The following is a 16,394-nucleotide window of genomic DNA, read 5'->3' on the forward strand; positions in this document are numbered from 1 at the left end:
GATGGGTGGTGAAGAAATGTGAGAAATAAATAAAATAATTTATGCATGAATGCTTTCATAGCATAAAGCTATGTATGTTTTCTAAGAGGTGTATTCCTCTGTGTACAGTGGGTCTTAATTCTAAATAAAAATACATAGAATTTCAATCTAAATTCAAATGCAGCATTTCCAGAACAAATATCTGTGTGTAGGAATAGCAACACCATAAAAACTTAAAGAAAATTTACCAATCTGCATGATATAGTCTTGACTGAAAGTTTGACCATGCAGCTGCTAACAACTGACATGAAAACCTAACATGGCAAACAGGAGAGTTTTATAATTTTCTGCTGGGCTGTTTACACTTTCTATGGCAGCTTTGCTATACAAGCAGCATCACTTTGTTATTCAGGCAGTTACAGATTAATTCTTAGAAGAGGCCTTTTCATACAAAAAAGGTGAAATGAAGAAAATTGGAAATGCCATTAATGCTATGACAAAATTGTCAGATAAAAAGATGAGAACTATTAGAAGAGGAGGGTTATCCAAAACTTTCTTATTGAGAGATAAGTTTATTTCAGGTTCTTTTTAAAGATTCCCATCTTTTCAGTGTAAAGGACTGAAAAGAAGCATATGATTAAGGACCACTAAGACCATGGAAGAGAAAAGCTCAAACAACTTGGATTACAAATAGATTGAAATCAAAGTGGGCTCCTACAGCACTTCATTATTGTAGCATTGATAAGCCCCTACTAATGCTATAAGAACGTTTTGCAAAAAAAATCTTTATTTTTTAAAGTTATAAATCTTATTATTCCCCTGCATAATGCTTTGCTAGTTTCAGTTTATCTCCACACATCTACAAGATGGAGAACATAATCATTATGGTATTCCTTAAGGTCATTTGTGGAACAAGTTTGTTTAAGAAAATACAGCTATGTGTGTATGTTTGGGCTTGTATGTCATTTTGCAGAAGCTCCCAGCCTTCTTGGACATTCTGATCCTTTAGGCTATCAAACTATTGGATCCTTTTTTTAATAAGAATTTTATTAAGTTTAAAGCAAAGATAAAAACTACAAAAAAGCAAAAAAAAAACCTACAAAAAGAAAAAAAGAAAACTAAAAAAGTGAGAAACACAAGAAAAAGAATTTTAAAGATTACATAAGAAATGACTTCTGACTTCCAACAAGAATATACAGCCATTTCCATAATCAATCCCTTACTCTATATCAAACCAAGATCACATTATTTCTATAAATCAATCCATCAGCACACATAGAAATCACTAAATAATTGCTCCTTCCCCTTATATTAAAGAAAGGAAAAAAAAGTATAAATGTCTAAACCAGCTTCCCTCCCCTAAATATAACCTTTATTCAATTATTTCCTTCCTAACACTATTGTCCTAACAGCCAGGAACCACGCTGAGACAAGGAATAGGTCTCTAGTGCTTTATTACTGCTACATTAGACAGAAAATCCTAACAAACTGAAGAAGCGTGGGAAAAACCCAGACAGATAAACCCCATAGTCAAGGCGGGTCTGATCTGTGTCTCTTTGAATGGCTGCTTAACTCCTCAGTACTACGCATGTGTTTCCCCCCCTGGATAGAGCCCCCCTCCTGCTTACCATCAGCACTCATGACAACTATTCTATATATTTCTGTCTACTATAATAAAAATCAAATTATAAAAACATATATATTGTCTACTTTTATAATTAATAATATTACAACAATCTTAACCCTATTAAACCTAAAACCAAGCAATCATTATTATACTTTCTAGATACCTTATAAATCTTAAAAATCAAACAAAGCTTAAAAAGAAACCAGTAAATCTTAATCCAAATCATTAAAAACATAAAATCATAAAAGACCTCATTGTCAACCTGATTAATCATTCTTATTTTTTTATAATTAATAATACTACAACAATCTTAATCCTATTAAACCTAAAACCAAGCAATCATTATTATACTTTCTAGATACCTTATAAATCTTAAAAATCAAACAAACCTTTAAAAATGAGTAAATCTTAATCGAAATCATTAAAAACATAAAATCATAAAAAACCTCATTCTCAATCAATTAAGCATTTTAATTTTTACCCCACCTCGAAATATACCAAGACATTTACATATCTCCATTTTTCATAGAGATCAAACAGCCCAACTGCCCCACTTAAAAACACAGACTTCTCAGCAAAATAACTCCCACAAAGCAAGTTCTCTTCTCTCCCATAACATTCCCTCAGAAAGCCATAACAATGCCCCAGAAAAACAACTTTCTTAGCCTGCAGCTCAGACTGTTGCTTTAACCCCTTCAGCACCAAAATGTAGTCTTTGCCTGGCATTACTTCGATCTCACTGTCAATAAAAAAAATCTCCATCTTTGCCAAAAACTCCATCTTTCTCCATACCATATTTAGCCAGATGACACACTTTAGAAATAATAACTTCTCCAATGTCTTGTATATTCTGCCAAATAGTTTGACAACACTCTGAGAGTCTCTTTGAAGGTCTGCTTAAGCTCACAACAAAACTCTGAAAAAATCTCCTTGAAATCCTCCATATTTCAGGCAGTAGATTATGGTGCCCCCTAGATACTTGACACACACAGGTAGGAGTTAATGAGTTAATAAAAAGCTTCCAAATTAAATTGTCAAGAGAAAGTGTGCTAACAAGCAGGTCCCAGAGAAAGTGAACAGAAAGCTGAAGATTCAAAACAGCAAATCCAGCATGCAGGAAAATATTCAATCCTTCAAATTCAGTACAAAATTAATGACAGGAAGGAAATTATATATTTTCAGTCATCCTTAATCTTTAAACAGGAAAACAAGCCAAAACTTTTTTTAAAAAATTAAAAATTTAATCCAGAAATAATGATAAGCACCCAGAGAGTCTGCTTTTTCTTGATGTAGAAAGCCTCTCTTGGGGTACATAAACATACACACATACATACATACACACACACACACACACACACACACACAAACTGGGTGGTTTGGAAATGGGGTGGCTCCACCTACTATCCCTTTAAGGCTACAAACGCAGCTGGGAAATGATGGCATCCCTGCCTCCTGTCATCTCTTACCAGATCATCGTGAATGCTACGATTCTCTGGCTGCAATAGGGTGATTCTAAGCTTTTTCTTTCATGAAAGAGCTCTGGGCTCCAGCAAAAAGCCAGCCCGAGCCCCACAAAAAACCCATATGTTGTCAGCTCCGTCCACAGAGCCCATGGACACAGCTGCTCAGTCAACCAAGTTCCCACTGAAAGTTCCAAGCCATTGGATCCTTCTGACTATCCTTTGGAGTCTATCAAAGTCTACTATTCTGAAGTCTAATATTGAAGTGTGACTGTTTGCAGTTTCTTGTCTCTGTGCTGTCTGAAAATCCAGGACAGCATGGCCACTGCTTCCCAGGGTCCCAATTACCTTTACTTCCAACCATTTCCTCCCTGTTGGTGAGGATTAGGTCCAGGGCAGCATTCTTGAAGACATCGATCAGATAATTTTTGGCTGGATTTTAGATTACCAGTTTATATTTGGAAAATGATGCTTTATGCTCAGCTAAGAAATATTTCAAAAGAGTATTGCTGCTGATTCTGCTAAGTTTTGTGATATGTCTTCATATTGTAATATATTTAATTATATTTGTCTGTTAATACTTTAATTTCATGTATCACATTTGTAAGCTTTTCTGAGACACCAATGATCACTGTCCTGATATTAAAGTTTTCCACAAAAAGCTTGCTATAGTTCATCAAAAGTCTTGATCTGGTGCAGATTAGTGCATTGTGGAGTCCTTGGTGCTCTCTGAGCCTTGTTGTTTTCTTGCAGACATTTCATTGCCAGACTAGGCAACATCTTCAGTGTGAAGAGGGAGCGGGCCTTGCTCTCAGTTTATATACCTTGGCTTGCCCTGCTTGTGTTGGTGGGGATGTTGTTCTCTCCTTGGGAGTTCTGCCAGAACTGCCAGATCTAATATCATGAGACTTTATAGGGGCACTAATGGTACTCCTAGAGCATCCCAGGACTGTATGGGCATACCATTTGATTACGATCATCGAAGCTTTTTACACACAAGGATTTCAACAGCTTTATTATTTCCCTAAACAAATTTGTAATTGAAATTTAAAATTTTATATTGGTTTTAAATGCCTCTTGTCATTTCTGTTGCACTTCCATAATAAGCACATGTTCACATAAATAGCTCAAGAGAAGCTGAAAGATACATTTCTTGAATAAAAATATCTGATATTAATCTCTAGACTGGAGATATAAGTGGTGAGTTGAGTGTCATTTTTTAAGTGGCTTTCAAAGAAATTTTGAGTTTACAAGAGTTGTCTTCTCTCTTCTGATAATACATTGCTTTTAATTTTATTACTTTAATCTGTTTAATTTAGTTGTTCATTTTTAATCCTTTATAGCTCCTTACTGCAGCTTAAATCATATTGTGAAGAATGGTGGAATTGTAAATAAAACCAAGGGCACAGCTGGCAGTATAGTACACTACTATTGTAAGTCTGGATACAGGATAATTGGTCAGAGCAATGCAACTTGCAGACATCACCCAAATGGCATGTATCAGTGGGATTCTCCTCCACCTCTTTGCCAAGGTAAGACTTAACTAAATCTTATATATATATACACATATACACATACATATACAGATGTGTGTCTGTGTGTGTGTGTGTGTGTGTGTGTGTGTGTGTGTGTGTATATATATATATATATTTGTGATATGGTATTTAGGAGCTGAAGAAATTCGGATCCTAGATGTTGGTTTTTCCAAGATTATTATGTAATGTACCATTTTAGTACCCAAGCCAACAGAACAGAAAGGTTCTCTAGGGCACACGGCAAGAAGTGTTCAGTTAATATGAGAACTGAAACATTGAAGAAGAAGAAAAAAAGAGGTTTGCTGTAGCAAAGGTTCAAGGCATTATACAGCTTTAAAAGCAATTCTAACCTTGAAATTTCTGGTGATAAAATTGCTTGCAAACTGTGCCAACAAGAAAAATTCCATGATAAGTAAGATTCCCTGGCAGGAGAAACCGATGAGAAAAAGGGGTCAGGATGGATGGGAGTTCCAAAAAACAGAGACGTTAGAAGTTCAAGTCCAATGAGGAAAAACAGTGGATACAGTGAAAGGAACCAAAGAGGCTGTACAAAAAGCTTGACGAAGATCTAAAAACTGAGGGAACTTACTGATGGCATGGCCAAACCTCTCTTCACTATCTTTGAGAAATCCTAGAGTGAAGTGTCAGCTGACTGCAGAAGGTCAGATGTTTCCCCTATCTTCAAAAGGGAGAAAAGTAGGACCTATGTAACTTCAGATCAATGTAGGAAGTTTCTAGAACAGTCTGTAGTTATTTTTAAGGTTAGGTAATCCAAGAGGCAGGATCAACATGGGCTGAGAATTGCCTCGGCTTCCATTCCGAAGGACAGCTGCCTGTCACAGAACCTTGATAATGCACGGGCCTTCTGCAGATGTCCAGCCCTGCTAACCCTGATGCTAGGCCTGCAATATGGCTAAACGATAAAATTGTATCAACATTTGAATTAGGTATTGGATGGCCCATACCTGACTTTTTGTTGCGATTACAGTACAGATCTTAACAGTTATTTTGTTTCCAGAATTTTTAGGCAACAACATTGTTCTGTCCTAGAATATTAGCCAGTGTCCTGAAACTGATTAGCATAGACTTGTTTAGTTTATTTTCTATATTTTTGTGGATTTTAGTAGGCAATTTTATTATGTATGAATTTGTAGTACTGATTCCTCTGGTATAACTTGTAATTAAGCACCGTGATTGTACTGTAAACAGTGACTGGAATCTATTGTGCCTCTGTTCATTATTATAGGAAATTGTGTGGTTCCTTTCTTCATCTGTTTTCTAACCCTTTGAATTTTCATAGGCACACATCTCTAGTAGCTTAGGCTAAGCTGGTTAGGTCAAAAGCATTTTTTTAAAATTTCCCATCTGGTCAAGTGGCAGCTAATAATACTTTTACTGTAGCATAAAAAGTCTGACTCTCTTCCAAGGTGTTATAATTTATTGTTATTACTGTTACTTTTAGTGACTACAGGCAGCAAAAATTGCAGAGCCAACAGCGCATTCAAAATAATTATTTCTGAAGAAAATAGCAATGCTTTCATTTAAAGTTATTGAAGTAATTCAATTATAACACCATGGTGAAGTTTCCTAATCATGGGCTTTTTGTTGTTTTTTTAACGTGAAAGGAAAGCAAGAATACTTCTCAGATCAAGGGATCTATACTTAAGAGATTATTTAGCCAACATTTGTACCTTTGTTTTAATGTTTTAAAATATTCAGTTGGATGTAGAATAATCCTTAGTGCTGATCTAATAAAATCAGTAGATTTAAGTTACTCGTGACTAACTGAAGTTTAAATGGTTTTAATGAGATTAAGTCTGGTTCTAACCCATTAAGAATAAAATACATAGAGTACCTCATTGTGTTATATATGCAGATCAGCAAAGGGGGTTCAGGTAGTCCTTGTTTAGCGACTGCCTCATTTAGCAGCCATTCACAGTTATAATGGTGATGAAAAAGTAACATTATGTTCAATCCTTGCATTTACGACCTTCACTGATCTGTAAAGCAAAGGAAAGCTGAAGTAAGATCATAAGCACAGTCACAGTTTCACTTAGTGACAACTTCACTTAAGAACCGTGTTGCCAATCCCAATTGTAGTGGCTGAAAGAGGACTACTTGTAGTAGAGGAAGGGGCACAGCAGCTTCAGACATGGCACCTGAATGATGTATATGGGCCACAAACTGTAAACATGTGCTTTTAAACAAAGAGAATCAAGTACATGGGAAAAAACTTAAAAATATACTTAGAAATAAACCAAGGTAGTCAAGATTGGTTAATGCGTTTCTATTAATATAATAGAAGCAGTAAAGCAGAAGAAAACAGGGTGAAAAACTACCAAATATGGAGCAGAAAATTTTTATTAGTTGTGGTAACTGTGTACCTTTTCAAAATATTCTTATTCTTATTATTAGATTTTACACAACTATTAAAAGGTGTGTTTTTTTGCAGCAGCAATATGATACATATAATGTAATGCATATTTTATTTTTTATCTACAGCAGTAAAGAACCATGTTTATGATAACTTTCTGAGGCAAGATCTTTTTTCCCCTCAATCCCCCTTTTCAGCTGTATCCTGTGGTATTCCTGAATCTCCTGGAAATGGTTCAGTCTGGGGTAATGAATTTATTTTGGGCAGCAGAGTGATATATGAATGTAATGAAGGCTTCAAGCTAGAATCTAGTCAACAAGCAACAGCAGTGTGTCAAGAAGATGGATTGTGGAGTGATAAAGGAAGACCACCTGTCTGTAAACGTAAGTAGGGATATTTTGTTGAAGAGTAAGTTTTTCTTTATACTTCTTACTGTTCAATGCAATATTTTAGCCTGTCCTAATGACTTCCTCTAAATTTCCATATCCTGTTTAGTACTCCTATAGTAAACAATTATTCATGAGTTAATAGAGAATTAGCTAGATAATGCATTTCTCATGCCATGATTGTCTCCCTTCAGATAATCTTTTGTCAATGATAATCACTGGATATTAACCCACAGAAAATGAAAACCTCAAGTGAAAACACTAGGACAAATTTGTTATATCACAACTACCCTATTTCATATTTTTTTTTCATTGAGATTGCAATTAATGATATATATGTTATTAATGAAAAGTCATGTAGGGTAGTGATAAAACATTTATTCTTTTATATTTTATTTACACCTGTAGTAGCACAATTCACTGCCACTGTTATAATTATTGCTATAATTATTTTTTTATTAAAATTTCTAAGGGCATTCTGCTTAATTCCTACTCATATCTTTCAGGATTACTTGAAGCAGTTTTGGTCATCTTGATGGAATACTATCACAATACCTAGATTTTGAGTAAAAAATAATAATCTGTTGAAAACTGCTAAAATATTTAAGCTTTTTCTCTTGAATTTCTGGTAAATGAATGTTGGACAGAGAGCTAACTAATATCAGCATCCTGCTTTTTCATTTAATAATTAGTTTATTCTATCTTCATCATCATATCATAATTCTGCAGTACAATCCCAAGTAAGCAATGTTGTTTCAGTTCCACTGTGATTGGGCAATGGAACAGGTATCCTAAGTATGTATCACAACTTTGAAAAGTGATACATGATAAAAATTCATACATTTGTAATACTACCAATGTCATGTTTAAATAATGGGAAATAACTTGTCCCCTTCTCTATTTCTGAAGATCTAAATATGGCTATAAGAAACACTGGGCATAGAAAAGAAAAAAAAACAGTCTCAGGTGTCAAGTTAATTGTTAATAATAGTTACTCCACAACTAAGCAATTTTTGATGTTTTAATTTACCCCTTTCCTCCGAAAAACAGACAAGTTTAATAAAGGTGGGATAGAAAATAAATAAAATAAAAAATAAAATAAGTTAATATATAATGTACAGCAGACATATTGTGTAAATTATTTGAAACTTCACTTTTCTATATATATATTAAAGAGCCTCTTAATGAAACATAGTCTTGTTTATACAAAAGGTTCTTAATAGGAGTTTTGTGGATTCCCCATATTTTGACCATTAACATCATGCAAGTTGCCTCTTTTCCTTTTTATTCTCCTCTTAAGGCTATGATTCATCTGAAAGAGAGTTGATTTCCATTTATGCAGGTTTAAAGATCACTTCTATAAACTTAATACTCAATCAATCTGCCAGATAATTTTTTTTCAACAAAGTGCTAGTTTGAGAGATGGTTTGGTATAGCGGTTGAGGTGCTGGTCTAGAAGATGGGAGTTTGTGAGTTCTAGCCCTCCTTTAGGCGTAAAACCACCTGGATGGCTTTAAGCCAGTCATTCTTTCTCAGCCTAGCCCACCTCACAGGATGGTTGTTGAGGGGAAAATAGGATATGGTAGCATTATGTATGCTGTCTTGAGTTGTATAAAACGAACATGTGATATAAATCTTAAAATAGTTTTTTTTCTTCTTTTTTTAACTCTAAGAAGTCAGGCTTCTAAGAATCAAGTCACTCAGTCTCTTCTAGAGTACAGCTGGAATTCTTATTGCCCACTCTATCCTCATAGTGCAGTTATAGCACAAAAAGCACTGAGAAACTTGGACTAGAAGCAGACTATTCTTAATGCATTTACATTTTTATTATGTTCCCCTCTTCTGTTTACGATGTTCTCCTTTCCTGTTTACTTGCTTATATGGGTCTACTTAATGTCCAACTGCAGCATCACAATAGTATGGACATTTTGCCTTCTGAATTCCCTGCACAATCGGAATTATATTAATTTGTTCTGGATGTATTATTTGGATGTGCAATCATTAAGTCATGAATGACTTGGCGTCCTGTTAGGATGAGTGGGTGCCCACTGGTATTTCCCCCTTTGCATTCCACTTAAGTTCAGTTTTAAATTCAGTTTGCAGTGCCAAAGCTGATACCACCAGTCTTCTATTCTGCAGTGCTTCTGGAATCCTGATGCAGCAGAGGAAACACGGCAATCTAGATTTGCAGATATAGATGCGCAATATCTCTTTTAGTGCAGGTGGTTTACATGCTGCTGACTTTATCGGACTGAGCTGGAAGATTGACATAACAATTATTTTTTTTTAGACTATTATGCAGTCTTGAGAACCAGCTTATTCCCCAATGCTCTCATCAAATATTTCTATTCTGCATATTGTGTCTAAACTTTTTCCTTATTTTGTCTTTTAGTAAGACAAACCTTCCCAATTTCAGCTGATTATAAATTTGTGTCCCCTTCCTTGTTCCTCTGTAGATACAGATAGTTATCTATCAAAATGTGTATTGTATGCAGAGTAAAGAGTGGATATCAGCAAATATACTATAACATCTGCTTAATATTCCTTTCTGCCACCTGTACTTGAAAACATTATTATCAATATGTTTTGTTTTCTGTTATTTTGTTTTTATAAAGCTAAATTATATCTTTGATTCACTTACACGTAAGTTATAGTGCCTTAGAGATTGCAATATTTTGTTATACATTGGGTACTTACATTACTCAGACAGCTTGATTGTCATGAATACAGCTTAAAAATAAAAATATTTTTAGAGGGAAAACAATGTCATGAAATTTTCTCTTTTTAGTTGATAAATATAAATATTCTGAAAAAAAAATCTCCCAAACCTGCCATTTGGTAGAGATTAATATATAAAACTTTTCTGTACTCATAGTTTTGTTTATATACCAATATTTTATTTTCTTAACAGTGTCTTGCTGCATCTTGAAATTCACCGTCTCTCGCTGTCTATAATTATCAAGCCTTCCATTATGAATTGTGTTAAAAAACACCAAGCCTACTTCTTCAACAATTTCTTTCTTTTTTAGCAGATGCACAATAAGGAAATGTATTTTTTTTTAATTTACTATGAGAACTTGGGTGTGGATGATTCTTCAAAAGACATACTTGATCACAGAGAGGTGGAGTTGGTTTACTTGTGGTTTTGCTTGGATTATTTATTTGTTTAAATTATATTGCTACCTTTCATCCTGGAACTCAGGATGGTGTACATTGCACTCCTTCCTATTGTCCCCCAATAACAATGTGTGATAGGTTATGCTGAGAAAGAATGACTGGTGTAAAATTACCCACTGAACATCTATGGCTGAGAGGAGAATGAAATCTGAATCTCTCCTGTCCTACACCACTACATCACACTAACTCAATTTCTATAACGGCTTTCATTGTTTATCTTTCGGTAAATCTCTTGAAATAGAGTTGTTTTTTTGATGGGAAAGCATATATAAGATAATAATTGAAAAAAATGAATGTGGCAAAGTCAATATATTTAATTCTGTTCCAAAAGAGAATTAAATAAGCTATTATGTATTATAGGTTTCTACTATCTAAGTATATTAATTTTATGAAAATATAGCATAAGAAAACAGCAAAATGTCATATGGTGTTTTTTGCTTGGGAGAAACAGAAGAAGTAGTGGGTTGTTGTTTTTTATAAGAATTTTATTGTACTATATCTCAAAGTATAGTTAAAAATACAAAAACAAAGAGTGCAGTAAAGATAGAAGAGAGAACTAAAAGAAAAAGAACAAAAACTATAAAAGTGAAAATAGATAGAAAATAGAAACAGAAGGTAGCTTCTGACTACTTCCAATACAGATATAAGTACAATTCAAAAGGATATTCTCTTACCATTAATTAATCCATATTAACATTATTTCTATCAAAACAAATGATCTAATCATAAAAACCCTCAATCAAAACTTCATTTTTTCCCAACACAAGCAAGTAATCCAAAAGAGGTTTCCATAAAGAGACAAATCTAGAAATAGTATTATCTCTTATTAAAGCTGTTAATTTAGCCATTTGAGCCAAGTCCATTAGTTTCACAATCCATCCTTCCACTGTAGGTATTTGTGGGTATTTCCATCGTTGTGCATATAATTATCTCACAGCAGCACTCATATACAAAAACAAAGGTCCATGTTGTTTCTCCAATTCTTTCTCCATCAAACCCAATAAGAACATTTTTTTTTTGTATATTCACTTTAAGGACCTTTTGAATAATAATACGTATCTGATTCCAAATTTTTTTAGCCTTTTCACAGGTCCACTAAAGATGATAAAAGGTTCCTTCACCCTGCAAACATTTCCGACAAACATTCATTATACCATTAAACATTTTTGACAACTTATCAGGAGTTAGATACCAACGATATATCATTTTATAAAAAAAATATTTTAAGTTATAATTCAACGTAAATTTCAAACCTTTAGTCCACATATTTTCCAATTGCTCCAACATAATATTACATCCAAAGTTTTTAGCCCATTTAGTCATACACTCCTTGACTTGTTCATCTTCCAAATTAATCTGTAACAACATCTTATAGATCTTATTAATAACATGTTCATCATTCGTACAAAACTGAATCTCAAAATAAGTTGTTTCATTAATAAATCTATAATTCTTTTTATCCAACTCAAAATGTTCTAACAGCTGCATATAGGTAAACCAGTGACATGTAAATCCTTCCAACTCTAACTTTTCTCTTGTTTTAAAGTTTGGTTCACCCTACTCAAAATTTAACAAATCTTTGTACTTTAACCACTTTATTTCTCCCACATTTTCTCTTCTAACGAATGCTTCCTGAGGTGATAACCACAAAGGTACATTAGGAGACAATCTTACCTTGTATTTATTCCAGATCCACAATATGGCATTCCTGATATGATGTTTTTTTTTTTTAATCCTTATTAACTTTAACTTTGTTGTACCACAAGTAGGCATGTCACCCGAATCCTAATTCATGACCTTCAAGTTGTAATAGTTTTTTTATTCTCCAAAGTTATCCATTCCTTCATCCAAAGCAAACGACAGGCATCAAAATACAATTGTAAATTAGGCAGACCCAGACCTCCTTCTTCCTTGGCATCTTGTAACAATTAATATTTAATTCTTTGTTTTTTGCCTTGCCAAATGAACTTTGAAATATCTCTCAGCCATTGTTTAAATGGTAAATCTGTTGACAAAATCGATATAGTCTGAAAAAGAAACAACATCCTAGGCAAAACATTCATCTTAATTACAGAAATTCACCCCATAAGAGACCATTGTAATTTTTCCCATCTTACCAAATCTTTTTTCAGCTCATTCCAAATTTTACCATAGTTATTCAGAAACAACATACTATTTTTAGCTGACAAAATCACCCCGATATCTAACCTTTTTTTTTTTTTTTCAATCTTGAAGCCTGTCTTACCCATCAACAATTCTTGATTAGGCAGGGTCATATTTTTAATTAACATTTTTGTTTTTTGTTTATTTATTTTAAGACCCATCAATGACCCAAATTCCTTCAGTTTCTTCATCAGATGTTCAACAGAATCCAAAGGGTCCTGTAATATCAAAACTAAGTCATCAGCAAAGGCCTTCAGTTTAAAAACCTCTTGTTTAATCTTTAAACCTCTTATCTGTTCATCTCTTCTAATGTCTCTATTAAAAACTTCCAACACCAAAATAAAAAGCAGAGGTGATAAAGAGCATCCTTGTCTTGTTCCTTTTTGTATATGACATGGTTCAGTTAACTCTTCATTCACAATAATATTTGCCTTTTGAGGTGTATAAATTGGCTTGATTCCTTGTATAAAATGTTCTCCAAAATCCATACTCTCTAAAACTTTAAACATAAACATCCAATTCAAATTATCAAAGGCTTTCTCGCATCCAAAAAGATAAGAGCTGTCTGACATTCATTATGATATTATAAATATTCTATAATGTCCAACACAACTCTTACATTATCTTTTAATTGTCTTTTGGGCAAAAATCCACATTGATCATGATGAATAAATTCCTGCAAAATGTTCTTCATCCTTTCTGCCAACACTGAAGCAAACATTTTATAATCATTATTCAACAATGAAATTGGTCTATAATTCTTAATTAGAGAAGAATCGTGTCCTTCTTTTGGTAGAAGTGCAATGTAAGCTTCCTTCCATGAATCTGGCATTGCCAAACCCAACAAAATAGAGTTCATCAATCTTTTAAAGGGTAAAAGAATCTGATCTTCAAAGCATTTATAATATATTGCAGATAATCCATCAGATCCTGGTGCTTTTCCCAATTTAGTTCTCTTTATAGTGTCAACTATTTCAAAAGTAGTTATCAGACTATTCAATATTAATTTCTGTGATTGAGAAAGTTTTGGTAAATTTTGTTTATTCAGGTATTCATTAATCTTTTCCAAAGAAATGTCTTGCTTTTTGTATAGGTTAGAAAATAAATTATAAAATGCTTTTTTAATCTTTTCATTATCAAATAATTCCACATTTCCTTCTTGAATTTTAAAAATCATATTCTTCTCTCTTTCCTTCCTTAATTTATAAGCTAACCATCTTCCTGGTTTATTAGCGAATTCAAAAAGTCTCTGTTTAGCATATTTTAACTTCTTTCGATTTCTTTCACTGTCAACACTGAAACTTGCTGGTGTAATAACTTAAGTTGATAAACAATATTATTATCTGATGTTTTTTTTTCTCCAACTCCTTCTCTTTTAGCTTAATCTGATCCAAAACCATTTGTAGTTTTTGTTGAGATTTTTTCTTGAGATTACGATTATGATAGATAAAATGTCCCCTCATAACTGCTTTACTAGCATTCCACACAGTTGTTATATCTATTTCATTGTCCAAATTCATCTCAAAAAAGTCCTGTAATTTCTTCTTACAGTCCTCCACAACCTTTTCTTTTTGCAAAATAGATTCATTCAATCTCCAAAGAAGTAGTGGGTTCTTTTCCAGTTCCTTCCAGTATGAAAGAGTAGAGAGAAAGAGAGAGGGTTTTTTTTTTTTTTCCTAATGATGAACCATTAGTGGAAAATCACTTTTATAATCCATTATGACTTTCATTCAATAAAAGTATGGGCATAATTTGGAGTCTGTGTGAGACATGAAGTGAGAAGGAATGCAACAGAAAATCACCTTTCTTTAGTGTTATTACACCAGCTTAATACTGGATTCAGCTTTCTATTGACAATTTATCTAGATTTTTAATATTAATTAAATCATAGAGTTGCATCCTCAATTCTGACAGAGTAGCAAGGTGATATCTCCCTAGAAATTATAGAATGATATATTTCCAAGAATTTTTTTTGAAGTCAGATTGATCCTGTCTTGGCCATGTATATGAGTACAAATAAATAATCTCATTCTAGTAATATGATGTGTAATCATACCTGAAGGCACTATACATCTGGTGCACTATACATGGAAACAGGTGTCAGTTCTTAAGAACGTCAGCAGAAACAAATCAGCATAGAAATAAGACAGATTCATTTAGATGAATCTGACATATTTGAATCAGATCTCATGTGTAAAAATAGCAAATGTCACTGATGTCTGTGATGTACTGTACAAGAGGGAGACTGACAGATATCTAAATAATTTGCTCTAAATATGGCATCAGTACAGCATTTTATATTTTAATTCAAGAATCTAGGAAGTTCTGATAAATCAGAAGAAATTACAAAAAAAAAAAAAGGTGCCAATGAGCACATAGCTTTCTAATGTCACAAGTATCTATGAACAACTCTGCATATTCATTATTATGCTTTAGCCCTTATATTCTTCCCTTATTTTTAATTTATCTACCATGCAGAAAGTGAGAGAGAGAAGGTCACACTAATAATTTTGGGCTAATCATATTTCCCAGATTAGCACACCTTACACAGTAATTGTGAAGATAAAAATATAGAAGAACCGTTTTTTGCCATTCTGAGCTAGAAAGTGGGATAAATAAAAAATTTAAAAATAGTCCTATTACCATTGTTACGTGATTCCTTGTGCAAAAATCCACAATCACTGCAGTATAGTCAAAGGGAAAAATGAATGTTCTACTGCAGTATTCTTTATTTTAGGCATGAGATAGGATGAGGTGACACTCTATAAATATAATTTGACTGACATTTCTTCAGCCAAAAAACCCTGGCTTATTCTTGAAGGCTCTGCACTCTTAATAGGCTTCTTGGTCAATGAATGACAGTGAAAACCCCAAAAAGGAAGAATTCAATGGCACCTGGAAAGCTCAAATACCTGACTGGAGGACCTTTTCCATCTTTTCTTCTGTTGTGGTTGGAAAAGAGTGTTTTTTTGTTTTTTGCCTGCAAAAGACAGAATGATGTGCCACTTCATTATTTATTTATTTATTTGATGTTTACACTGTCACAATTAAAAAGATTCTCAGCAGTTCACATACTGTGCATCAATAGAAATACAATAAAACATCCACAGTAAAAGTACAGAAGAACAATTTATTAAAAACAGACATACGGTATTAATCAGTGTGATGGTGTCAGCTCATCCCCCCAAAGGCTCTTCAAAATAATCCATTTTTATTTCAATCTGTACCTTTTTTCTCCTTATGATACTTCATATAATTCAGGATTTTCATAGGCATTTCATATTTTCACCATTATATCTTTATTTTCGATCTGTGTGTATATATTCAGTTTGGCTCATCAGCTTCTCTGCCATCATCATGCTTTGTTTATCCCCATATTTAGCAGACATATGAACCTTAATCCCACTTTTCTTCAATGTAAAAAAAAATCGTGGTGACATGTGCCCCATTCTATCAGAAAAGTAAGGTTTGGTATTTAAATTGGTACAAAGAACCTGATTAGATTACGTTAAAACATTTTAATGGACTTGTCATGCAGTTTAAAGTTTCATGAGATAAATGCATTGTTAAGAATTGCACTTGTATTATGCATTAGGTAGGAATTTACTCTTCTGGATAGTCCCCACTGAATATAAAGTAAATTTGGCTGTGATCCTAAACGCACTATGCAGCAACAAAACAATACAGCTTGTG

The 16,394-nt window shown here is 33.4% G+C and overlaps 1 protein-coding gene across 1 annotated transcript in view; it reads left to right on the forward strand.

Annotated features, from left to right (window-relative positions):
• The window catches only part of CSMD1 (CUB and Sushi multiple domains 1), a 1,072,463-nt gene that overhangs the window by 981,220 nt on the left and 74,849 nt on the right, over positions 1–16,394 (forward strand). The window contains exons 50-51 of the mRNA XM_063298442.1: positions 4,410–4,598; positions 7,173–7,358. Of these exons, the coding sequence (XP_063154512.1) occupies positions 4,410–4,598; positions 7,173–7,358 (375 nt within the window). The remainder of the gene's footprint in view (positions 1–4,409; positions 4,599–7,172; positions 7,359–16,394) is intronic.

This window comes from Candoia aspera, chromosome 1, assembly GCF_035149785.1.
Source record: "Candoia aspera isolate rCanAsp1 chromosome 1, rCanAsp1.hap2, whole genome shotgun sequence".
Taxonomy (NCBI): Eukaryota; Metazoa; Chordata; class Lepidosauria; order Squamata; family Boidae; genus Candoia; species Candoia aspera.